General features: G+C 36.8%; 1 protein-coding gene and 1 non-coding gene across 2 annotated transcripts in view; both read right to left on the reverse strand.

Moving 5' to 3' along the window:
• Positions 1-966: 966 nt before the first annotated feature.
• BUB1B (BUB1 mitotic checkpoint serine/threonine kinase B) overlaps positions 967-27,545 on the reverse strand; it is a 50,374-nt gene continuing 23,795 nt past the window's right edge. The window contains exons 9-23 of the mRNA XM_068965762.1: positions 26,274-26,500; positions 20,078-20,190; positions 19,441-19,556; positions 18,832-18,881; positions 17,429-17,489; positions 17,191-17,296; positions 13,197-13,471; positions 10,869-11,002; positions 10,431-10,571; positions 9,982-10,082; positions 8,106-8,255; positions 6,363-6,505; positions 3,665-3,836; positions 2,779-2,885; positions 967-1,369 (exon numbers count right to left, since the gene is read on the reverse strand). Of these exons, the coding sequence (XP_068821863.1) occupies positions 1,138-1,369; positions 2,779-2,885; positions 3,665-3,836; positions 6,363-6,505; positions 8,106-8,255; positions 9,982-10,082; positions 10,431-10,571; positions 10,869-11,002; positions 13,197-13,471; positions 17,191-17,296; positions 17,429-17,489; positions 18,832-18,881; positions 19,441-19,556; positions 20,078-20,190; positions 26,274-26,500 (2,128 nt within the window). The 3' untranslated portion in view covers positions 967-1,137. The remainder of the gene's footprint in view (positions 1,370-2,778; positions 2,886-3,664; positions 3,837-6,362; positions 6,506-8,105; positions 8,256-9,981; positions 10,083-10,430; positions 10,572-10,868; positions 11,003-13,196; positions 13,472-17,190; positions 17,297-17,428; positions 17,490-18,831; positions 18,882-19,440; positions 19,557-20,077; positions 20,191-26,273; positions 26,501-27,545) is intronic.
• On the reverse strand, positions 18,281-18,353 carry TRNAW-CCA (transfer RNA tryptophan (anticodon CCA)). Its single transcript has one exon. It is a non-coding gene; the product is annotated as a tRNA-Trp (tRNA).

The raw sequence follows: 27,545 nt of genomic DNA on the forward strand, positions 1-27,545 counted from the left end.
ATATATGCTTAAATATTTTTAGTTAAGATATACTTAGAATCTTCTGCTTTCCAGCAATTTTAGAGCAGTAACAGTGACAACTAGAGTTAAAAAGAAAAAAAAAAAAGGCACCAACATAAGAGGCACATTTAATAATTTTGATATTTAGATATGAAATAGTTTTCACTGCCCTTTCTACTGATTTTCTTCCCTATCTCCAAACCTGATGTAATTCAAGCTTCTGTTTAGTGGTCTAATACTTCATCTAGACCTATGCACTCCCAAATGAGTCCATGTGTCAAAGTTATCTTTTTATTCTAACATTCTGCCCCTTCAAATTTTTCAAATGAAAAACCTTCTTCTAATCCTTCATTAACCTTGCCCCTAACAAGTCATTTTGCATGTAACACAATGATGATCATTCCATTTCTGAAAGGTTGCTAAAGTCCATTCAAAACCTTTTTTCCCCTAACTCACACAGCCCTTATCAAGAGGCCCAGCAGCAGCAGCACCACTAGATTATATAAGTAGACCAAGGTGCACGGTGGATAAAAAAATGAAAACATTAAGACATAATAAAAACAACTTTACCACTTGAAACTTAAGAAAATTTGGCCTTGTATAAACCATTTAATCTACTTTTCAATCTAGACCATTTAATGGAAAGTCCCGAACACCTTCAGGAATGGTTGGCTATTCTATATTATTATGATCCTATAATACCAGTTGCAAGTCTAGAATACACAAATTTCCATGGTAAAGTAGCTCCTGTCTGCAAAATAAGGCTATTTATTATCTTAGTTGGCAAAAAGTAGATGAGATGTTAGAAGCACAAATTTAACAAATACTATTTTATTATTTACAAAATACATAGTGATCATAAGGATACATGTTACAAATGACAAATGGGAAGAGTACAAGGAAAAGTTGAGGCAAATGTGTTAAATGACAGCAAGGCACCCATTAATATTGAATCCATTTAGAATAAAACTGTTCTTTGTTAAGCTTAGTCAAGGCCAAGAGTAGGTACATTGTTGAGAAGAAAATGCCAGTTACCTAGAAATATACTTCTATCAAAAAGTAGAAAAGTATTAGTAGTGTACCTAAATTAAACCCCAGCATACACAGATCCAGTGTTCCATAGTACAACCGTTGATTTTAGGCAGGAATCTGTGAGAGGCTTGACTGCCTATCTTGCTGGAAGAGGAAAGCCCCAGGACTGATTAACTTCCCCACTTTCCAAAAAGCTTTGTTCAGGTGACTTTGGAATGTGGTGTCAAACACCCCATTCATTTCTGCTGCAAGTTCCCCCAGAACAGACACTGTGGACTCATCACTGGCATTCAGAATCCGCAAAAAGAATTTATTCCACAATTCACCATCTTTTAGCCTAAAAATATATAAAACCATTTTCATCAAGATTAGGCATATAGGAGTTTGAATTCTTTCTGTGTTTAACTCAATGGTACATTTATGCACCAACATGGTTTAAGGTAATACCTAACTCTAGGGTTAGAGATCACTCAAATAGTGTCCTTTGAAAGCGCAAGGTGAAACTACAAAAAAAAGAGACTACTACAGTGGGAAAAGTTATAATACAATGAACGCACCTAAAGGGAAAGAAAATCGTTCATTTGAATCTATAAATTTCCTCCATGTACTGAGATGCAGCACGTCTACAACTAGAAGAAAAACAAAATTTCTCTCCTCTCCTCTAACTTTCCTAACGTCTAGGTCATTAGAAAGATGACCGCTTCCTCTCTCCCCCTGCCCAGTAGTTCATTATATTTACAACCTTCGCAGAATCTTAAGCTTGACTGAAGAAACTACTGCTTAAGTCTATGATGTTTGTATTAAAAAAAAATTTTTTTTTAAAAACAGATAAGCTTCTATTATTGTATAAGGCAAGGTTGTTAGAAAATCCCACCTGCTCCTACCTGCTTCTGCTTGTGTAAGACTCATCTAGGACCATAACCAACTGGAGATACCTAACTCCTATGTTATGCCTTAATTATATTTCAAACCCATTTTGAAAGTATATGTTAGAGACAAATAAGACTGGCCAAATTCTGAGTAAAGAAAAACAACAATTCAATTGTTGGGAGGGGAAAATGGAAGTAAAGTGGTATTAAAGTATCAATACTGATTTTTCTTTTAACTAAAGAATCTATTAGTAGGTGATAGATTGTTATACTTATTCTGGGAAGTTAACAGCTATGATAAGGTAAGATGGAAGATGGGATATTTATTAAGTATTACGAGCAGGCTTGAGGGAATACTAAGGTTCTAAGACCGAGCAACTCTTACTAAGAGAGCATTTACTTCCTCACCAAGGAGATTCAATTCTCTGCTTTGGTTTTATTCATTCATTAAATAAATAATAGCCTAAAATTATTATGTAATTTAGAAATTTAACTCTCTTCAAGAGATGCTTATTACCTTTTCATAAAAGCAATTAAAAAGGGGTATAAGACTAACACCAATTGGTTAGAAATTATTCTCACAAAATGTTTCTATTAAGACGTCTAAACTGAGAGACTTCCATAGTCAACCTATATGTCATATTTATATATCTAGGTTCAAAATAATGTCCTGAAGCTGAATAGTTTGATTCCCTTTTTATTAATAATTTCTTTGTCCTGCACAAGGTACTCCACTGAAGATCTAATGAAAACTGGTTAAAATTAATGAAATCATGGCATTTGGATTAAGAAACCAAGCTGTCAAAGCTGAGAGAGCACCGGAGATAAAGAGAAGATCATTTGGACAGGCAAAGATCCTGAAATCAGCAATACTTACTCAGAAATATTTTGGCTAAGTTTCCAGAGGGACCCATCCCAGAAGACCTGTAGGTGCTCCTTGAACAATAATAAATGCGCTAAATCTGCTATACCAAACAGATCTACCTGAAATCACAAAGAGCACTATCAGCTAAAATCACTCTCTGCCACTATGATGCCAGTTTATTTATACAGGAAGTTGACAGGCATTACAGTGCTTAGCTCAGTTTATTTTATGACATACATTTTAGTAGACTGTTCTTATCCTTACAGTGAAGGGAGAAACTCCCCAAAGAAGTGAGCAGCAGAGCCAACTCTAGGAATTATCCTTAAGAACAAAAATATCTGGACTGTCAAATGCAAATTTGTATACCTACTAAATATGCATGGACTCCAGCTGTGATCTAAATGTGTTGCACGTGACTAGTTCAGGGTTATGCTATATATTCAATCAGCAAATGCCATATATCCAGAGCTGCGTCAAAAGGGATTTTTGCATATAATGCCACCATATAAAACAGTTTACATTTGTCCTAATGTTCTTTTTATATACTTTATTTCATTTATTCCTCACAAGAGTTCTAATGTACATATAGCAAACTATTATCTTTATTTTACAGAGAAGATCACAGAAAATGATTTACAAAATACAACACAGGTAAGTGGTAGAAACGGCCCTGACACTTAGGTTACTGAGTTAGCCATGTGTCTGCACGTGTATGTGTATATTCTTCAGTGTTGTGACAGAAAAATGGTACATTTTGCTTGACTTGGTGATATATGAAAACTAGGTCATCTGTTTCAGGAGAGATAGTATCAGCAAACATTAGCTTTCATGGCTTATTTAGGTAAGAAAGAGATTAAGAAACCCTCTCCATATTTGCTCTGGCTTATTTTACACTTACCTGGTAGGCAGAAGAACAGTTAGCCAGGATCTTTTGTCCTTCCAGGGTCTGTACAGTCCGAAAGCCACTGAGGTTAAAAACGTCTAGCTGTGCCCTAAGGTCAACACTGTAGGAAAAGTCCACTATCTTCAAAGCTTGATTGTTCTTATTAAAATCATAGGGATCGTGGATTCTAAGCCCAAATTTAAGAGAAGGAGATTAAAAAAACAGGCCACGAAAGAAGCTGCATAGCTGGTCTTTTAAAAAAAAAAAAAGGGCAAAGAAAAAAAGGAGGTACTGCAGGTGTGCTTTAGCTATGCCAATAGCTCCCTCAAGTGGTTAGTTATGAAAATGCACCTGTAAGAGAAGTGCCTGTATCCACCCAACTGGGGAATGTCAAGAGTGGTTTACTGGCCTAAGCTACAGAAGCCAAAGTGCATGGTCACAACAGAACACTTACCGAGTTTTCATATTATATAAACTAAGTACTAGAAGCAGAATGCAGGCCTGGGCCTTGTACTATAGATATTAACATATATAATAGCAATAATTCATACACTACCAAGGATTACGATGGAGGAAATTAAGCTTTTATAGGTGGCATAGCCTTTCTTGTTTACTATTATAGATTAGGCTTTCTGAATGTCATTCAGACTCCTTCATTGAGTTTAATCAAAAACAACATAAGACTGTTTTTTGGTAAAGTGACACCTTTACAAAATACTGTAAACTATCCTGTTTACAGTAAACTAATACCATACTCTATCTTACACTTGTCTGTAATTCCAACCCTTATTTCCTTAAAAAATACACACACACAACTTCATAGCACTAAATCACTGCTGATTTTCCTTAGAATTACCTATTCCATGTAATAAAGCTGTTCTCCAAAGAGATATAGGAATTATTTATATGAGGAAAACATGGATTATTTTTTATGTGTTCCTTTTCTTTCTCTGCTTTCTCAGTTCCTGATTGATATCAATGGCAGGTCCTATATTTCTAAATAGAGGCTTTCATTAATCCTATCACATATACCTCCACAGCACCAGCTTATCTATTTTACTTTAAAATTTACAACTGTTCCCATTTTTCTTTACAATTTTGTTTTGGCCATAAAACTGTAATCCCCAAATATTTTCAAAACTTGGGAGAGGTAGGAAAATGTTTCTTAGAATAATGAAAAGCAGAAAGGTCTCCTAACTCTCTAATCTTCCATTCACTGTTACCCTGGGCAAGACATTCCACTTTCTTGGATCTCATTTTACACACACACAATGTAGAAACTGCATTAAGTGATTTCAAAAGGCTCTTTCAATTCCTTGTGAATCTATACAACATTTCCTATGAAATTTGAAAAGTTGTGACATATTAAAAGGCAATGTCCCTTGAACACTATGTGGTTTTCTAGAGTCCCCGGGGGACTGAGAGGATATCTAAATATACAGAATACAAATGCCCAATCCTAAAAAGGCTTAGAAAATCTCTTTGCCTACAATTCCTGAGAAAAGCCCTGTGAACTCTAGTACTATCCCTCTGAAATTTCAGTGCTGTGAAACAGAATCAAAATAAAAACTATACCAGGGTTTTTCACATTTAGAAACGTATGGGGAGATTTTTGGTGATCACAATGACTGGTTGACTGTAACTTGTATTTAATTGGGTGGGAGGTAATTACAGGGGAATAGATATAAAAATCCTGAAATGCTTGGACCAGACTCGCACTAAGTACCTGTGGTACTCTGGATGAGAAATGCTGCTGTATTATGCTTGGGGAAGCCTTTAAGACTCCACCATCTCAGGAAAGAAGGTAGGAAGCTCTAGTTCTTTTGGTTATGACTGCAGGAATACATTGGAGATTCTTTTATTTAATTTCCATGCCAACTATGATCTGGAGTCTAATTCAGTTTCTTCTAACAGAATAAGTAGTCAGGAGAAATGTAGAGAATGATTCCAGCTTTTAGTGTACACCAAAGACCTCAAAGAGAAAATTAACTGCTTACCCAAGTCACAAGCTTGGGATAGAAAAAGCATCTTTAAACTACACTGCTTACCCAAACGTCATGAGATCAATGATCACTAGAAGGGTGTGCTGGTCCTCTAGTCCTTTCCATAAAACAAAAATTGTTGACCATTTTTGCCTTGTTTATGCCTCAATGTTTTCTATATTTTCTTAATTGAGTATCTGGGTTTCATCTCTTATTTCCTGCTCTGAAATTTCCTTCCTTGAACTTGATGGCTAAACTGGATATCAACACTAAGCCTCTTTTCTTGGCATGGTTTGCATTCGCACTCTGGTTTTACTTACTTCTCTCAGCAATTACCTCAGCTTGGTATGATTTAAACTTTGGTCTTTGAAACTGAGCAGTGCCTCAACTTTGCTAGCAATCTACCTAGTTCTGCACTGGCCCCACACAAAGAAACACTAGACAACCTACTTCACATTCCACAAATATTTATCTTTTACATCTCTCTAAACAGGAATCATCACAATAGAGTGATATCGTTTTTTCTGGATTATTTCCTCAATGTGTGTGTGTTTTTTTTCCTTTGAATACTTTTAAACTATTCTCAGTGACTACTGACTTTTAGGAAGCAAATATCCTCTTAACATACAGAATTCTTTAATATAGTATTTATCAATAGGCAAGAGAAAATGGAAACTACCCATGTTTTAAGCCAAAGCTGACAGAATTATGAGAGAATGAAAAGGACCAACCTGTTTCTAAGAATCAGGCTCCTTGGACTCAAGTCACCATGGACTATTTCTGCTTTGTGTAGTTTCTCCACCATTGTCAAAAGGTTATAAATAATCAATACTGTCATTTCATGGGTAATAAATTCACTGTGTTGAAGAAGATCCTGGAAATAGAAGGACAGAAAATTATTTAAATTGGGGTGACATAGTCAATACCTTGCTTACTGCTGCTCTGTACTCTTCCTGGTTCTCTGTTAGAATGTGGGCTCCTTTGTAGGTTGGTTTTTGTCCCATTTTTAACAATGCTGCTCTCCAGTAAGACTGTTCATACAGGGTGAGGCTGGCCCATAGTAGGATCTCTATATAAATGGTAGTTTAAAATTATCCTCATGCCAACAATTTTGGAGAATTCATATCACCATCACAATTGCAGCAAAACCATCATTATGTTGTATACCTGAAACTAATATAACATTGTATATCAACTATACTTCAATTTAAAAAAAGAGATGAGAAATGAAATAATTTCAGAGACATTAAAAAAAATAAAATAAAAATGATAGGAGAAATAATCTCAAAAAAAAAAAGCCATAAAATTGTCTTAAGAATAGTCCAAAGAATAAAATCACATATTGTAGGGAGTTCTCTGGTGGCCTAGCGGTTAGGATTCCAGGCTTTCACTCCCAAGGGTCCTGGTTCAATCCCTGGCTGGGGAACTGAGATTCCCACAAGCCCTGCAGCATGGTCAAAAAAGAGATATATTGTGTATGGGTATTAAAAATAATCCAGAGGGGTGGTACAGATAAAACAAGAATGGCAAAAATAGACTCTGGTTTCCATTCCTCATGTAGGGAACTTGGAAGTTGCTACTCTGTCCGAACATGTAAAAAGCTGAACAAACTAAAAAATCAACAACTCTTCTAGTATCTGTAAGTATAGGGGAAGCACCCACATTTTTGTGAATTTTACCTCTAGCAGATCAGGTTTTCACAGTAAATATTGTAGAAAAATCCCCCTACTGTTTCCAGCAGGGGGAGGGGAAAAAGAAACATTTGAAACAGGCCAGAGCACTCTGTTCTTTTTAATAAGGCCTGCCTTCAGGGGAAACTAGTTAACCAGAGCCTAACATACTGGGATATTATCAGAGTCTACTTGACCTTGGATTAATGAAATACCCAATTCCAGCCCACTCCAGCTATTCTGTCCCACCTAAGCTGGGCAGGTGGGAGGTATGGGGGGCAGTTTAGGAAACAGAAAGTTGTGAACTTCACAGTCCAAAGGCATACGTGCATTACAAAAGATGATAAATAATAGCACTGTACGACACTTTCCTTCCCCTCACACGTACGTTATCATCACATTACTAAAGGGCAATTTCTTTTATCTAGTACATCATGTCTGGCTATCAAGAAAAAATTACAAGGCATACTAAGAGGCAAAAACACAATTTTAACAATCATCAAAGCCAGACATGGCAGGGATATTGGAATTATCAGACCAGGAATTTAAAACAAAAGTGGCCGTGAGCTGGTGATGATCATAAATGACCGGGTCATTACACAATTCTGTCTCATTTTATATGTTTGAAAATTGACATAATAAAGAGTTAAAATGTGTTCTTGGTCAAAATAACTTCAGAAAATAAATTGATTAATCTATTTCTAGAAGATTAATAGGAATTGTGTACTAAATTCCTTTGCCAAATGTCATACAAATCTCTCTACTTGAGGATTTTAAATGGTATGTTTTCATATTATTGCAAACCTGAAGGGTGAAGCAGTTTATATATTGATGCCAAACGATACAGCCATCTTGGTATTGATAACAGCTACAAAAATTATCACACTCCTCATTTAAACGTTCCTTTAACTTGAAGTTGATATAAAAGTCCCACGGGACAGGTTGAAAAGATACCTGTAAGAAAATATATTTTAAAAATGAAAGCCATTAGAATCTATGGTAATGGTTGGCAGACTGAAAACATTCCCTCCAGCCCTTCTGATATCCTGACAGAAATAATAGTAGAAGAGGGATATTTGAAAAGGCATAAACCTTTAGGAAAGAACAGAGCAGCAGGATATTCTGGAAGCTGGAAACAGAATATTAAGAGGTAACAATCCACTTAACAGACCCAAGAAAGCTGATTCTAGCAGTAGAGAAGGCTGACAGCAACCAAATTTGTATCACAAGCCCATCTTTCTGTAATATAAAACTGGTAGCACTAATTATCTACAGAGGTAAGGGTCAATGTGGAGCTAAAACTGGAGGGGTTGAACTCTGTTAAAGAGAACGTTAGACCCCTGACTACCCCTCTGGCTCCTGTAGCGCAGCCTAACAACTGCCTCTCTTTCATTCTTGAAGACCACTTTTTTCCCTAGAGAATATAAAACAGAAGGGCTCTAGACTAAAGGACACTTACGAACTGTTGAGGGTGGGAATGCCATAAGGAAAAGAAGAAAAAGTTTATTATATGTCAAATGTTAAGATGTACCTTCCTGCCCTTCTACTTTCCAGACTAATTTCCCCACGAAGCTTTTAGGAGACTAGCAGCCAGGATTATATATCTTAGGTGAGAAACCAGAACTTTTCTCTGAGGTATCTGATAAGCTCAAGAGAAAAGACCTAAAGACTGGGTTTTTTTCCAATATCAAAGTCAAATGAGATCATTGTACAGTGAGGCCTACAGCTGTCAATATACATAGTTTTAACTGGTTTTCTAGAGACCTATACTTAAATATGAAGAGAGAGCCAAAGACTTGAAGAAAGCCTCAAATATGAAAGATGGAGATCGAAACAGACAAAAGAAAACAGATGAAGCAGGGAGAAAGCAAAATTAAAGCACTGTTAATATAGTCAGAGAGGTAAGGAATAGTTCATCTTTGAAATGAAGAAAGAATTCTACGAAGAAAAAATTTGAGTATAAAAAAGAAAGTTTACAAATTTAATACATGATAAAAGAAATGAAAAACCCAGTAAAAAGGTTGAAAATAAAGTTGATAAAACATTCCAGAAAATAAAGCAAAAATATCAGGAGAAAACAGCAGGAAAAAAGGTAAGATTTTTAAAGAAATCTGTTCAGGAAACCCTTAATCCTAACAATAGGAATTCTAGGATACAAGAACAGCAAAGACTGAGAGGAGAAATAATTTTTTCTTTGAAGATAATTTCTCAGAACTAAAGAAGTTTCCAGGTTGAAAAGGCCATCAAGTGCCTAAGTTAAATCAAGAAAGAAGAAAAAAAACAGGGATCCAAGGTAACTAGGCAGTCAATATAAAAAAGAGATAATATGAATCCCTGGGATGATGGTGAATGGAAATTTCAAAGTAATATTGTGTGTGTGTGTGTGTTCCTTCCAGATTGAAGGAAGCCAGGAAATTTCAGAAGATGTCCTCAAGAAGATAAAACTGATAGAATACCAAACATGTTTGAACATGTTGTATTTAAGAGATTTACACAATACCTTGTCATTTTTCACATTAGCCCTTGGCATATAATGGTGAGCGATTTCTTGACGCATCACTGACTCATATAAGGCAGCTCCTAGACTATCAGAGGGATTTGATGGTGCCATGGAGTCACAATTACTGCTTCAACTGATGTTAGTTATGAAGTAAATGAAATGACAAAGAATCAGTCCTACCTTTATTATGCTTAACTCGGCAGTGTTTCTTGGTGTCACCCAGAATAACTTGTAATCTTCACATACCAGGTATTCTTGTCTAATGCAATATTCCTCATTATCTGTTGAGAAGGTTTGATTCCATTTAAAAATCACTATGAATATGTACAGCCCCCTAGGTTTTATTTCCTGGTTTAAGGGCTAAAGGAACTTTATATTTGACAGTTAGTAGCATCTAAAACACTTTTCAAAATCATTTGTTAAAAATTGAAAAGGGGGAAAAATTGAAAGAGGGGAAGACAGAATTCCTATTGTTACTGGGACATAAACTTATGAATGTGTCAACTTCTATAATGCTGTTTCTTACATTCTAGAAATATTGATTGTGCTTAAGCATCAAGTTCAAGTATTAATAGTCACTTATTTATATACTGTCACACACAAAAGGCCATGCATTCAATGATACTTACCTAATTCAATTTCCTTCTCTATTTCCAAATTAGGCATTGGTCTATCTTCTACAAAAAACTCTGTAGAGACACTCAGCTCTGGTAGCGATTTTACCAGTTGTCTGCGATACTGTGAACACCAGGGTGACTGAGTAGGGCTGTCTGGGTAAAAAAAGTTGAAAAAAAAAATTACCTTAAAACCCAAAATGGGTATTTTAACAAAGGAGGGCAAAAACCCCCCCCCAAGACTGCATGATCAAAACTGTTAATCTAACAACACTCATCTATCTCAGGGCTTTATGATACTGAATTCAGTTTGTACTCATTTAGTCTAGTGATTTCACAATTTATGGCAACTTCTCCAGAGAAGAAATACATATGCCTCAGTTTGCTCTGATAAAAAGTGCTCACTGGATACAGATGTAGATATTTCCTCACAAATGGTATATATGAACCTACCTGCAGCATCACTAGTGAGCTCCAGTTTCTCAGGAATTTGAAGACTTTTGATGGAGGAGGTGCTTGTAACTGAGGCAGAAGATCCAGAGAACCCAGAGGAGTGTGTGGCTTCACGGCTGTCTTCAATAATTGGGCTGAAAGAACCACAAATGAATCAGTCTTCAAAGGGATAGTTTATATCAACTTATCTTTGTTCTAATTTTATTTGGTCTTTTCTAGTAAGTGACCTGCATGCATGCTCGGTCAAGTTCAATTCTTTGCGACCTCTGTATCCTGCCAGGCTCCTCAGTCCACGGAATTTTCCAGGCAAGACTACTGGAGTGGGTTGCCATTTCCTATTCCAGGGAATCTTCCTGACCCAGGGATCAAACCCAAGTCTCTTGGGTCTTGCACTGGCAGGCAGATTCTTTACCACTGGGCCACCTGGGAAGCATAAGTGGCCTGAGGTGACCTCTAAAAATTGTGGGCTATTCATTTGACCCAGAAAACCCCACAAAATCATGTAAATCAAGAGGCTCAAATCTTCGAGTTCACTTTAAGAACATTCGTGAAACTGTCCAGGCCATTAAGGGTATGCATATCCGAAAGCAGCTAAATGTCTAAAGGATGTCACCTTGAAGAAGCAGCGTGTACCATTCTGTCATTACAATGGTAGAGTTGGTAATGTGGGCACAGGCTAAACAGTGGGGCTGGATGCAGGGTCAGTGGCCCAAAAAGAGTGCTGAATTTTTACTGCACATGCTCAAAAATGCAGAGAGTAATTCTGAACCTAAGGGCTTAGATATAGATTCTCCAGTTACTGAGCATATTCCAGATGAACAAGGTCCTCAAGATGTGGCACAGGACTTGAGAGAGTTCATGGTCAGATCAACTCATATATGAGCTCTCCTTGCCACATTGAAATGATCAATTCTCATGGAAAAAGAACAAATCGGTCCTAAACCAGAAAAGGAGGTTGCATAGAAGAAAAAGATACCCTAGAAGAAACCAAAGAAACAAAAACTTATGGACTGGGAATAAATGCCACAAAAAATAAATGTAAACAAAAGTAAAAACAAAAAGTATCCACTATTCAAATCTCACTTTAAAGTCTATTATTTTCCTGAAAAAAAAAAAAAAAAAGATTCATAATCAGAATCTAGGTAACTTTATCTACTTTGGTTGATGAGCAATGCCAACTATTAAATTTGTGCTTTATCAACCTAACCTATCATGGAGAAGGAAATGGCAACCCATTCCAGTATTTTTGCCGGGGAAATCCTATGGACAGGGGTGCCTGAAGGGCTAGAGTCCATGGGATTGCAAGAGAGTTGGACACAACTTAGCAACTAAACAACAACCTAATCTATAGCAAATGCCTTATTCTACATCTATTCTAAACTAGACCGAGAAAAACTGATTAAGACACTAGCTTTCTTCCTCTTTATCTCTTCTTTGGACTTTTTAACTCTTCAATAAGCAAAGGTCAAGAAAGAAAACAGGAAATTAATCAAGGTGACTATGTGCTAGAAACTGAGAAAAGTTTGTTAGGGGGAAAGTTTGAAAATACAGCTTTAAAAGCACAAACTGGCAAATTAAGGCATATTCCTAAAACTGGAATTTGTTTAAATTAGGTGACTTTTAAGTATGGGTAGATCACAAGGCTTATTAGTCCCTGGCTCTCGATGCCATTCCCGCTATTACTGTCTTCATTTCTGTCTCTCTATCACAAGATACTTTTGAAAAGTATATCTCTAACAGCCTATTTAAAATTAGCATCAAGCTACTCTACCATTATTTTAAACTCAATATTAAAGGAAAAATATATGCCTCTTCTCTACCACTCAGGTACCCTTTCGGAGTTTCCTCAAAGATACCATAATCAAACCCAGTTACTTCTTCCATGGGACCTCCCTGGTGGTCTAGAGGCTAAGATTCCATGGTCCCAATGTAGGGGGCCTGAGTTTGATCCCTGGTCAGGGAACTAGGTCCCACATGCTGCAACTAAGAGTTCTCATGCCACAGCTAAAAGATCCTGCCTGCTGCAACTACAGATCCCATAGGCTGCAACAAAGACGGAAGATCCTACATGATGCAACTAAGACCTGGAGCAGCTAAATAAATAAATAAATAAATATTTTTAAAAATTTACTTCTAACCCTCATATTCAAATAAATTACTAAATCCCATTAACATTTTATCTGAAGGAGCTTAATTGTCACGTAAAGCACTTAGCACAGTACTCGGCAGGTAGTAAAAGCTTGATAATTGATGGCTATAACTGAGAAGCACACACAGAGTAAGAGCCCTCAAACAGTTTGGTTTGTGCAACCTACAATTACCACTCACCTCAGCTTCTTGATGCTGAGAGGTGGATTGTAGATAGTGCCACAAGCAGTTTGCTGGTCCTCAGAGGTCTTCATATCTAGATCCTCTTCCTGCAACAGTCTCTCAGGATCAGAAGGGAGATCCTTCAAGGATATTATTTCATGAAAAGGAGTGGATGCAAAATGAGCTGCTCTAGCGAAGTCACAAGTGTCTTCTGGGTTAGGACAAATAGTTACATTCCTGAAACCTGTGATAATAGCATCCTCACTCAAGGGCTCAATTCCTGTAAATTCATCCTGAAATAAAAACCACATAAAATTTAGCTGAAACATTTCAATGAGCATATGAATGGCCTGTCTTTTTTACTGAAAGAGACATTAGATAAGTGATTTTTAACACAGAATCTCTAGAGAAAGACAATTTTTAAAAGTACATCTTTACATCTGAGGAAAAAGGTTCTGTATTATGAAAACAGCAAACTATATTTCATCAAAAATACACTGTGAAGATTCTCCACACAAAGGAAAAATACTGGACAATGTTTTCTCCTCAATCAATTTCACCTAGGAACCAAAGAACCAATACCATTTTTCTTCTGGCTTTGGCCTAGAATACATTCTGGTAATCGACCCTTCTCCTAGCTTTTAGGTCTTATTCTATGACAAATAATTAAATTTTATTTTATTTCTTAAAGGTAACTCATGACCATGGGCTTCCCTGGTGGCTCAATGTTAAGGAATCTGCCTGCCAATGCAGGAAACATTGGTTCAACCCCTGGGCCAGAAAGATCCCCTGGAAAAAGAAATGGCAATCCACTCCAGTCTTCTTGCCAAGAAAATCTCATGGACAGAGACGCCTGGTGGGCTACAGTCCATGGAGTCACAAACAGTCAGACGTGAATTAGCGACTAAACAACAATTCATGATGATAGAAAATATGGGGAAAAAAGTATAAAATAATGGAAAACACTTAAAATATGCCTTTGTTTTTAAAAGTAATACAAGTGTATAGTTTTAAAAAGTCAACTAGTTTAAAAGAATCTGTAGTAAAAAAGTCTCCCTCCCACACCTGATCCTCCCACTTCTCCACTGCAGTTACTACTGGTGTGTGCGTGCTAAGCCACTTCAGCTGTGTTGACTCTTTGCGACCCTATGAACTGTAGCCCACCAGGCTTCTCTGTCCCTGGGATTTACCAGGCAAGAATACTGGAGTGGGTTGCCATGCCCTCCTCCAGGTCGGGTCTGGACCCAGGGGTCAAACCCGCATCTCTTATATCTCCTGAACTGGCAGACAGGTTCTTTACCACTCGCGCCACCTGGGAAGTCCCCAGTTACCACTATCCAAAGACAACTGCTATGACCACATACATCTGGTAGGATACATGCACAAGCATATTCTATGCATTTTAAAAAGAGGTTTTAAAACAAGCGAAATTACAGCATATATGCTGGTCCATATTATTCATTATCATTATATTTTTTAGTTTATTTTCTGTGCTACTAAAAATTCTTTAAAAACATGTTGGTAACGCTGTGGGTCTATCCGAAGTTGACCAACTGTTTTAGGCTATTCCCTGTATTTTACTATCATGGAACTATTTTAAATATTCTTATAGATTTTAAATCTTTAGGAATATGTTAGTTTTCTCCGGAATAGTTCATAAAAATAGAACTATCAGGTCAAAAAGGTAATGGGACATTAAGGGTATTTATTCATACTGCCCAACTTCCCTCAGAAATATTGTACCACTTTATACATTTACCTGAATACACAAAAGTGCCTATTTCATTTAACCCTCTTTGATACTAGATATTAACTTTCTAGATCATTACCAATATGACATATACTCTGAATTTCTGGCTCAACATAATTAAGTAGAGGTGAGAGATACATCTAGAAGAAAGAAGAGATGAAACTGAAGAATCGTAAGATTGGAGTAAAATAGATGTCTGTAGTCTATGGATACATTTATGCAAATACTATTTACGGCCCTATTAGTTTAGACACTTTAAATATGATTTTTTTTTTAGGGAAAAAAATGCTGGTAGGTACCTATTAACAAAATTCAAGTAAAAGGTTTAAGACAAAAAAACCTAAGATATCCTCTTAATAATTTGGTCCATCCTTGAACATCTGAACCTAGAACCACTACCTCCAAATCCAGCCTATTCTCTGGTGGTATTCTCCAGAATCCAGTATGTAAAAATTATTCTTCTACATCATCATCTCTATTACCTACATTAGAATTACCTGGGCAAGTATTTAAAACAGACAAAACTACATGCTTGGATTTTATCTCTGGGAATTCCAATTGGAATTGGAATTGAAATTCCAGTTGGAATGGGGCCTCAGCACCTTCAGTCATACATGGCTCCCAAGGTTCTTCTGGGTTGCTACAAATTTTCTGTATCTTGATATATGTGAAGACTGCATGGATATTCACATATTTAAAATTTTACCTAGCTGTACAATTAATATTTGTGCAATGTATCTATATAAGAGCTCTCTCTCTCTTTAGCTGCTAAGTCATGTCCAACTCTTGTGACTCCATGGACTATAGCCTGCCAGGCTCCTCTGTCCATGGGATTCTCAGGCAAGCATACTGGAGTGAGTTGCATTTCCTTCTCCAGGGGATCTTCCCAACCTAGGGATCAAATCTGGGTCTCCTGCATTGCAGGCTGATTCTTTATACCAGCTGAGCTACTGAGGGAGGTCCATGGATATAAGATATACCTCAATAAATAAGTAAAAAAGAAAAACATGTTTGATTCATTGGAATACACTGATTTAACACTATTTTAAATCACTATAGATACTGATCATGTGTCCCCTTATAAGCTTTAGATTAAACATACTCAGTTCTCTTTAAATATTAAGACAAATTTCCAGATGCTGGTTTAAAACTTCAATAAAATGTCATTGATAAAGTTTATTTACTTTGACTTGAATGTGTGCAGGGTCACTAGTCCACAGTGGTTAAAACAGAACATTACTACAAAAAAAAAAGGTTGGTTCACATAACTTTCATTGCTACAACATTTTTTTTATAAAGAAAAAAGATCCTGGGCTTTGAAGACAGTGATTTTTCCCTACTTAAAAAAAAAATTGAGATATAATTAATATACCAAAAAATACACTCTTATAATGTGCATTTCAGTGGTTTTTAGTATCACACATTCATAAGGCTTTGCAATCATTACCACTATCTAACTTCAGAACATTTTCATCACCTTAAAAAGACACACTATATCAATTTGTGGTCACTTTCCAACTCACTCTATCCCTAATCCCCCAGAAATCCTAATCTATTTTCTGCCTTTATGAGAAGACTTCTGTTTATTTCACATGAAAGGAATAATACAATATGTGTTCTTTTAGGTGTGCTTTCATTTTAGCAAAGTGTTTTAAAGATTCACCCATGTTGTAGGATATGTCAATATTCCATTCCTTCTTATGGCTGAACACTACTCCACTTTACAGATACACATTTTGTTTATCCAAGCATCAGGTGATGAATGTTTGGTTGTTTCCTGTTATTGGCTCTTACGAACAATGCTGCTATGAACATTTATGTAGTTTTTGTGTAATGATATGTTTTAAATTCTTTTGGTTATTCTTCAATTGAAAATAAAATAACTAAAAAATTCTTTTGGATATATTTACCTAGGAGGGAACTGCTGGATCATATGGTAACCCTATTGTCAACATTTTGAGGAATTGCCAGATTGTTTTCCAAACAGATTGTACCACTGTACATCCTCATCAGCAACGTATGAGGGTTCTAGTTACTTCACAACCTCACCAACAGCTGTTATTTTGTCTCTTTGATTATAGCCATCCAAGTGGATGTGTATAGTATTTCACCATGATTTTGATTTCCATTCTCTGATAATAGTGTTGAGCATCTTTTCATGTGCTTATTTCAAGCCAATGATTTTCACTTTAAACTTCCATGAGAAATGAATGAAACTATACACTAGCCCATTTATATAAACTTAGGAATACTGTTTCTTACACAAACATCTGGAGATACATCCTCATTTGAGGTGATGCTTTCTGAAGTTTTGAGAATTGCAAGAGGTCTTCGTTGGGCTAGAACCCGTGAGGGAGCTGCAGAAGGACTAGAAAAAGAATATCCCACTTAGCAATTTTTCTTTTAACACAGATAACAGTAACCTCCTATTTCACCCTTATTTATAATAATAGAAAACTTTTCATTGTTGAAACAAAATAAATTAAAAAAACCCTCAAACCTGACAGGCTTTTTTTCTGAAAGAAGAGATTCATCAAAAATGGAGAAAGGTACACTGGAACCTATAGAAAGAGAGACTAAATTTACACTCTTTTAGAGTAAATGTCCTACTCTTCAAGACAGTTAGGTCAATTAACATTTTTGCTGTTTGAAAGCAGAAAGACAGTTTTATCTTTTATAATAAATAATTTCCAAAGTACAAAAGTAAAGATCATTTAATAAAAGTGATCTAAACATGGATGATCTTGTTTCATCTTTATTCCCCATCACTACTCCCCAAATCTAACCCAACTCTGAATTATTTTTGAAGCAAATACAAAACACCATATCATGGCATATGTAAATATTTCAGTACACATTTCTTAGAGACAGCATCTTTTTAAAAAGCATAGTCTCAAACATGATCATATCTACAGAATTAACCATTTCTGAATTCACACATCTAGTCAGAAGTATCACATTTTACCAAAACTTTTTAGAAAGTTTGAATTAGGAATGTAAAGTAGATCCAAACACTGCGACCAGTTGAAATTGCCTCTTAAATTGCTTTTATTTTATAGGGTTTTTGTTTTTACTATTAATTTTTTGTTTTAGAAACTGGGTTGTTTACCCCATAATGCTGGATTTTTGGCCAATTATATTCTTGCTTCAAATGTTCTTCTATGCCTTACATTTCCTATAAACTGATGGTTAGACTTAAAGGTTTAATCAGATTCTACTGAATTTTTTATTTTTTTATTTTATTTATTATTATTATTTTTTAAAATTTATTTGGCTGCACTATGTCTCAGTTGTGGCACTGGAGATCTTCATTGCCTCATGGACGATCTTTGTTGTAGCATGTGGGATCTAGTTCCCTAACCAGGGATCGAACCTGGGCCCCCTGCATTGGAAGCCAAGAGTCTTAGCCACTGGACCACCAGGGAAGTCCCTCTACTGAATTTTTTAAACTACTAAGTGGATATTCATGCTTCTACCACTTTTAACATGTTTCCAAAAAGACCAAATTTGAATATAAAATAGCTTTAATTTTAAGCTTTTCCCCTCTCTTTCCATCAGAAAACCACTTTCCAGTCTTGGCTCCTGGGTGCTACTGCTATGTTTAGCTAGAGTGCACTAACTAAAGTGAAATATTATTTTATAGTTAGTATAAATTTAAATTACATTTAAAATGAAATACTTTTAAGAAATGAGTTATTTTACAAAAATATTCTTTCAAATGTCTATCCTATCTTGAATTATATGCTAATAAATTGAATTCCATGACTCAAAGATTATAAACCTGAGTTCCCCTCTTTGCTTTCTTTCACCTCCTTTTACTACAATCAATAAAATTAATTATACTTGTTACATAATGCATTTGTTATCAGTAAGGTCTTCATGAGATTGTCAAATACAACTCACTTTTAGAATGAGGTTGTTCTTGCCAAACGTTTTCTGCAAGTGATGTTTCCCTGTGAAGAAACTTGTTTTTAAATATGTGGCTTACTACCCATGGAACAAATTATTTAATTCTCAGAAGTCCAAGAGGCTTTTTTAAAAATTAAATATAATCTTCATTCTAAGATAAAGAAAATATTCTAGTACCATTAAACCAAATTCTTTAAGATAGAACCTTCAGTCATTAGAATTGTTACAGAAATATATTTGATAGCAGACATCAAGTTACATTAACAATATAAGCAGATTACAAAATGATAAACCTTCATTTTTATAAACAAATCCAAAACAACACATAAAGAAGAAATAAAGCAATGTTAATGCTAGTCATCTTTTGGTGGTAGAAATGAGTGGTTTTATCACTTAAAAAATTATTTGGTTGTTATAAGAAATACGTTATCTTTTTTAAATGGAAAAAAGCCAGTACCTAGACCTCCCTCATTAGCATCAAAGCTGACGTTATGATAAAGACTTGCAAAAATCATGTCTCAATACTATAAACGTTAAGGAAACTTCAAGTCTAGAGAGTCCTCCTTCCTATAAGCATCATTCCTTCCACCAATGTGGTCCTACCTGGCACAAGAGTTTACCGGGCAAACAAAATTGGACACAGCCATTCCTGTTATTTCCTGAGACTCTGAAGCAATTCGCAGTTCAGCTGTCTCCTTTGTAGAGATCTTCTCTTCTTGCTATTTGCATTCAATAAACAAAATTAGTATGTCCCTTTTATCTAGAAAATGCTACCTATTTTCAAGTTTTAGTGCCAAAATTAGCTTTACTATACACTTTCCCAAGATATTTACTAACCATATAGAATGTCTGTCCCACAGAAGTTCTTAAATTTATGTTCCCAGTATAAACTGATACTGCTATACTTAACTAAGTAGTGGCAAGCAAATACACACTAAATTTCTTTAGCTAATCTCATTTTAATGAAACATGACAGAATAAAAAACTAAAGTCAGAAGTAACAGAATAGTGATTTAGAGTATAACTAAGATGTCAATAAATTGTATCACTTATATGCCACAAATTCCATTTAAAGTCACCTGTTAAAATTACTTTTCTGCTCAACTTTGCTGATGCTAGTAGCTAAGAAACTACCAAATACGGAGTGGGCACTGGCAGGACTTTTACCTTCTACATTTTCATATTGTTTAAATTTGTTTCAATAAGCATTAGTTGTTATGTACTGAAAAGAGAAAATGACCTGCTCGTTCGATCTTTCTTGCTGAGTAGTTTGGATTTCTTTTAGCTTCTTCTCCATCTCCTCAATCTGTTTCTGCATTTCTGCTCTCTTCTCTGCACTGGTCAGCAGCTCAGCTAGAAATAGCAAAGTTGGCTGAGGCATTACTCCTCATAGCAATTCATCCTGTCAAAGCTTGTCTTTGGGACAGTTAATATTACAGATAAGAATGACACAGATGGAGCAAAGCCCTCAACTTGAGGTCTCGGTCTCTATTATTTACTTAGTCAGTAAAAAACAGAAGTCTATTATGTGCCAAGCACAACACGGTATTTAGGTTTTAGTGGCACATAATACAAAGTCCTTGGTCATGTGATGCTAATGTTCAATTTGGCAAAAACAAACACACAGAAATTAACAAGATAATCAGTGCTAAAACTAAAAATTAGGTGATGTGGAAATGTGTTACTGGGTAGGGGAATGGAGGTCAGGAGCTACTAAACCAGTGATCAGGGGAGATCATCTAAGGCAGTTACATTATAAAGCTGTAACCTAGATAACAAGAGGCCGGTCATATAAAGATCTGAGGAAAGGGACTAGATGGCATAAAGGCCCTAACGGAGGAACAGATCATTGGTACAAGGACTCAAAAGAAGGCCAATGTGGTTGTAGCATAGAAATAGGGAGCAAAGTAAAAGATGAGATTGGAAAGGTAGGCGAGGGCCAAATCATGTAGGGTTTGTAAGAATTTGTACTGCATTCTAAGACAATGAAGAAACCCGGGAGAATTTTAAATAAAGGAGGGACATGACCTGACTTTCTAAAAATGATAATGTGCTGTGAACACAATGAATTTTGGGAAGGCCAGAAAGAGGGCAGAAAGTCTAACTGCAGTAGTCCAGCTAAAAGACTGTGGTTTGGACTGAGGTAGTAATGGGACTGGCGATAAATGAAAGATGTATGAAAGTTTTTGGTGGCAAGGTTGGTTTATTCATTAGATGTGGGGGAATGGTAAGGAAAGAGGGATATACCTTTCAGAGTTTTTTGTGGGGAGCAGAATATATTAAGGAGAGGTGGCAAGAATACACAGAAGAACTGTACAAAAAAGATCTTCACGACCCGGATAATCATGATGGTGTGATCAACTCACCTAGAGCCAGACATCCTGGAATGTGAAGTCAAGTGGGCCTTAGGAAGCATCACTATGAACAAAGCTAGTGGAGGTGATGGAATTCCAGTAGAGCTATTTCAAATCCTGAAAGATGATGCTGTGAAAGTGCTGCATTCAATATGCCAGCAAATTTGGAAAACTCAGCAGTGGCCACAGGACTGGAAAAGATCAGTTTTCATTCCGATCCCAAAGAAAGGCAATGCCAAAGAATGCTTAAACAACTGCACAATTGCACTCATCTCACATGCTAGTAAAGTAATGCTCAAAATTCTCCAAGCCAGGCTTCAGCAATACGTGAACCGTGAACTTCCTGATGTTCAAGCTGGTTTTAGAAAAGGCAGAGGAACCAGAGATCAAATTGCCAACATCCGCTGGATCATGGAAAAAGCAAGAGAGTTCCAGAAAAACATCAATTTCTGCTTGATTGACTATGCCAAAGCCTTTGACTGTGTGGATCACAATAAACTGTGGAAAATTCTGAAAGAGATGGGAATACCAGACCACCTGACCTGCCTCTTGAGAAATCTGTATGCGGGTCAGGAAGCAACAGTTAAAGAACTGGACATGGAACAACAGACTGGTTCCAAATAGGAAAAGGAGTACGTCAAGGCTGTATATTGTCACCCTGCTTATTTATATGCAGAGTACATCATGAGAAACGCTGGGCTGGAGGAAGCACAAGCTGGAATCAAGATTGCCAGGAAAAATATCAATAACCTCAGATATGCAGATGACACCACCCTTATGGCAGAAAGTGAAGAAGAACTAAAGAGGCTCTTGATGAAAGGGAAAGAGGAGAGTGAAAAAGTTGGCTTAAAGCTCAACATTCAGACAGTTAAGATCATGGCATCTGGTCCCATCACTTCATGGCAAATAGATGGGGAAACAGTGGAAGACTTTATTTTTCTGGGCTCCATAATCACTGCAGATAGTGATTGTAGCCATGAAATTAAAAGATGCTTACTCCTTGGAAGGAAAGTTATGACCAACCTAGACAGCATATTCAAAAGCAGAGACATTACTTTGTCCACAAAGGTCCGTCTAGTCAAGGCTATGGTTTTTTCAGTGGTCATGTATGGATGTGAGAGTTGAACTATAAAGAAAGCTGAGCACCAAAGAATTGATGCTTTTGAACTGTGGTGTTGGAGAAGACTCTTGAGAGTCCCTTGGACTGTAAGCAGATCCAACCAGTCCATCCTAAAGGAGATCAGTCCTGGGTGTTCATTGCAAAGACTGATGTTGAGGATCAAACTCCAATACTTTGGCCACCTGATGCGAAGAGCTAATTCATTGGAAAAGACCCCGATGCTGGGAAAGATTGAGGGCAGGAGGAGAAGGGGACGACAGAGGATGAGATGGTTGGATGGCATCACCGACTCAATGGGCATGGGTTTAGGTGGACTCTGTGAGTTGGTGATGGACAGGTAGGCCTGGCGTGCTGTAGTTCATGGGGTCGCAGAGTCAGACACGACTGAACTGAACTGAACCAACTTGGTGCATGGTGATGCCTTTTGTTGAAATAGGGAAGCCTGTGGTACATTTGTATATTGGGGTGTGGTTTGTGACATAAATCCGTAACTGTTTTTGGTTATGTAGAGCTTAAAATGTCTATTGGAGAGATTTCTCTGGTGGTCCCGTGGCTAAGATTCTGAGCTCCCAATGCAGGGGGCCTGAGTTCAATCCCTGGTCAGGGAACTAGATTCCATATACCTCAACTAAAGACCCCCATAATGCTCAATGAAGACTGAAGATGCTGTGTGCTCCAACTAAGACCCAGCACAGCCAAATAAATACCTATAAATTTTAAAAGATGCCTATTAGGACAGCCAATAAATTCAGGCAACTAAATATCAGTCTGGGGATCAGGTGAAATGTCAGGGATGGGGATATGAATTTGAGAGTCAATAGCTTGTAAACAGTATTTAATCCATTACTTAAAGATGGCTGTTGAAAGAAGATATAATTGGGATATTTCAGAACTCTCCTGGGCCTCAGGAAGAGGCCCTGGATGAGAACAGTAAAGGAAATGGGGCAAGAATACACCATCAAGGAAGAAGCCAAAGAGAAGCATTTCATAAAGCATTTCATCAACTGTACTCAATGAAGCCAAGAGGTCAATAAAGATCAAGACTCAGAAACAGCCATTGGATCCGGCAAAAAGGAAGTTTCTGGTTACTGTGATCACTGGAATAGAAAAGATGCTTGAGGAAATGTTCAGTCGGTAAGTCATGTCTGACTCCTGGCGACCACATGGGTTGCAGCATGCCAGGCTTCCCTGTCCTTCACTATCTTCCAAAGTTTGCTCAAACTCATGTCCACTGAGTTGATGATGTTATCCAACCATTTCATCCTCCTTTGCCCCGTTCTCCTCCTGACCTCAACCTTTACAAGCATTGGGGTCTTTCCAACGAGTTGACTCCTTGCATCAGGTGGCCAAAGTATTGGAGCTTCAGTATCAGTCCTTCCAATGAATATTCAGAGTTGATTTCCTTTAGGATGGACTGGTTTGATCTTCTTGCTGTCCAAGGGACTTTCAAGAGTCTTCTCCAATACCACAATTTGAAAGGATCAATTCTTCGGTACTCAGGTTTCTGTATGGTTCAATTCACTTCTGTAGATGACTACTCTTTTTCAGTTGAGGAAATAGTAGGCAGTAAAAGATTACAATTCCCCCCAAATCTTGCTGTGAAAGAGAGTATAAAAATGGGGTTGTAGTTGGAGATGAATAAGGGTAATGAAGATTTTCTTTCTTTTTTAAAAAATGGAGACATTATATTTGCCTAAATTAGTAAGAATGGTTTAGTAGAAAGGGAAAATGCTAGAGGGGGAAGAAATAAGGACCATTCCTTTGATAGGAACAAAGAAATGCTAATTTTAACAAAAAGAATGAGTGTACAGATAGCAGAGATGGCAGATTTGGTGGAAGAAAATAGAGTTACCATTACATTCCTTCTATTTTCTCAATGAGGTTACAAACGAGATTCTAGGTCAGGAGGGACAGGGATATATATTTGAAAATCAAACAAAATTAAATTAGTTGTTTAGCAGAAAGAAGAAATTCACCCATCAGGTAACTAGTAAAACTGTTAGGCACTGGTAAATGTTGTGGTCAAGAATTTAAAACGAGGACTTCCTATGTGGTCCAGTGGTTAAGAATCCGCCTGCCAATGCAGGAGACACAAGTTTGATCCCTGGTCCAGGAAAGCTCATGTGCCCTAGAGCCCACGCTCTGCAGCAAGAGAAGCCAGCACAATGAGAAGCTGGTGCAACACAATTAGAGAAAGCCCATGCACAGCAACGAAGATCCAGCATAGCTAAAATAAACAATAAAAAGCATTTAAAATGAGACCAATTCACAGCTGCATTTTTTTCCAGCTACATTTAAACTATTATACTTGGATGCAGGTACAGAGTGTGAGGAGATAGCTGGATTTAACTAGGGTTGAGGTTTTGCCAGGTGAATACAATAGAGTGGATGGTGTAAGGGTAGAAATAAGAAATGAGCCAGGTATGTAGAATACTAAGGAGGTTCAATGGGTAGGAAAAAAACTGAATTGGAAAGAAACTTTTTGAAGGAGAAGGGGGAAAATGCTTTAGAAGTAGTAACGGGAAGAAAAGGTAACAGCCTTGTCTTTAGACCCAGCCTGTGGCTTCCTCATTTCTCATGTCCCTACCTGAGAGTTGAATGTCAGCAACAATCTTTGAAGCTAGTTTTGAATATAACAAGAAACCACTTTCTTATAGGCATGAGGATTTTAAGAGTACAAACTAGATTCAGAGACAAGATTAGGAAAAGAGTATTACAATATCCTCAGAGGTCAATACTTCTTTCAGTACTCAAATCCCAACTAACCCTAGCTCAGGTTCTTCTTTAGCTAGCTGAGAATAAAATGTACTATTTTACTTTTATATACTTGGTGTAGCTAGAGCCTTCCCTTTAGGAAGCGGTAGTTCCAACCTAAGTGCCTTGCTCCTTTCCCAGCTCATGTCTGGCTACGCTGCTAGCCTACTTCTTTGTCGTGGTGGTTTCCACGTTTAAAAAGCTTCACACAGCTAGTTCCTTCTCTTTTACGCACTCCCTCTCTCCTACCCAGACACACAGATTCCATTTTTCCATATATTATTTGAGACGAAAGCACTTCTGTCAATTTTGGAAGGCACTAGTTCATGTAACAAGGCAATTCCAAACTTACTAACAGGCTGCTTTACAGACCTTTGCTTCTAACTTGTCACCTGAAACTCTGAAATGATTTTTTTTCTCAAACAAATTATAAGTGACGGTTAAGTTTCCCAGCTAGCCCTATGAATGTCACATCTCTTTAGGTGAGCTGAGCTGCAGGTTACTCTGGATGATTGCATTAAAAAAAAAAATTATTTCTTCATTCTTGGTATATCCTAGCCAAAATGCCTAAATGAATAAAATTTATTTTTGGATTCCCCCCCCTGCACCCGCAACCTCCTTTTCTATACTCTCACTCATCTTCTAATGCCTTAAATTCCAAATGCTAAACTGCTAAATTTCCCTACTTTCAGCCTGTTTTGGGCACCTTTTGCCCCCAAGCACTTCTAAGCTTCAGAATCAGAACCACTTCCTACTTTTCCCAAATTTCCAGTTTTTCAATGTATAAGCCTCCCTTAACTCAGAAAGAATTCTTTAATAATCAGGACATACAACTATCATCTAAATGACAGAGTCTGTTAATCTAAATTAGCCCTGGGAGAAATTTCAGGCATAGTATCAAAAGTAAAGTGAAATATTTAGGAAATATTAGGAAAAGCACTTTTCTGTCTGCCTATTGCGGAGAAATATGAACTGGTCATGCAGTTTCTTTACTTTTGAACACAAACTTAGTTGTTTAAAATTTTCCCTCATGGGTTACACAGAAAGCAGCAATGGAAGTTCAGCTTATATAGAAAAATACAGAAACCACAGAAGCATCACACAAAGGTACATACAACAGCAGTAACTTTCCTCAGGCTTAAAATAGCAACTCAGTCTTCCTACAACTAAGTTATTTTTACAAACTTGAGCTAGATAAATACACATACCTTCTCTTCGCTCTTTTAATTTCTTCCGGAAAACCTCAGCCCGGATCTCTTCAAAGGAGAACTCCCCCACTCCTGCATAAATCTTCTCCTTACAATACATCATCTTCTCCTTCTTCTCAGACTCTTGCTGAAGACTTTGAACTCTCTGCAGGAGATCTCCTTCTTCCTTTCCAGGCTTTCTTGTGCTTAGAATGTGGTTTATACTGGGTTCAATTTTACATGGTGTCCTAAAAGAAACAAGATAATTATTATTTATCATATAGATCAAATGAGCTGTTTCTTATGTTTTGACAAAACACAGGGATGATGTCAGTTGTAAGGCTATATATGATGGATTCCAAAAAACAAAAATGATTAAGAGGCTAAAAATAACTTACATAGTCCATCAACAATTATATTCTAAGTACTACTATGATGAGGAAGGAATTAGCTATAAGTTAAGAGTCATCAAATAGCTTATATTACGTATAGGTAAAAATAAATCTGAATAACGTATCTTTTTTTCAAAGGAGGTAATATTTTTATTGAAGTATAGTTGATTTATAATGTGTTAGTTTCATATGTACAGCAGTGATTTAGTTATATATTATATATACATATATATATATATATTCCTTTTCAGATTTTTTTCCCTTATAGTTTATTACAAAATACTGAGTATTGTTCTCTGTGCTATACAGTAGGTCCTTGTTGGTTATCTATTTTATATATAGTTATGTGTATATGTTAATCCCAATCCCCTAACTTATCCCATACCTTTGCCATTTGGTGGGCTTCCCTGGTGGCTCAAACGGTAAAGAATCCACCTGCAATGAGGGAGACCTGGGTTCTATCTCGGAGTCGGGAAGATCCCCTGGAGAAGGGAAAGGCTACCCACTCCAGTATTCTTGCCTGGAGAATTCCATGGACAGAGGAGCCATGGGTTGCAAAGAGTTGGACATGACTGCGTGACTAACACTAACATTTTGGCCTTTGGTAACCGTAAGTTTGTTTTCTATGACTGTGGTGAATAACCAAATCTAAATAGAGCCCAGTGTACAAAATGAAGCTAACTTATGCCCATTTATCACTGTTCTGAACCCAGAAGAATTAGAAATACAGCATTTAGGGAATTGATGATGTAAAATTCAACATTATCAGCTGAAGGGAAAGAGTAGAGAGTGGTAATACAGGTGTAAAAATGGAGCATACCTCGACTAGGATCTGGACTATGGATCAGAATCACTTATATATTTTTTATTTTTTTGTGTATCTTTTTACAACTAAAGATAT

Source organism: Capricornis sumatraensis, chromosome 2 (assembly GCF_032405125.1).
Source record: "Capricornis sumatraensis isolate serow.1 chromosome 2, serow.2, whole genome shotgun sequence".
NCBI classification, from domain to species: Eukaryota; Metazoa; Chordata; class Mammalia; order Artiodactyla; family Bovidae; genus Capricornis; species Capricornis sumatraensis.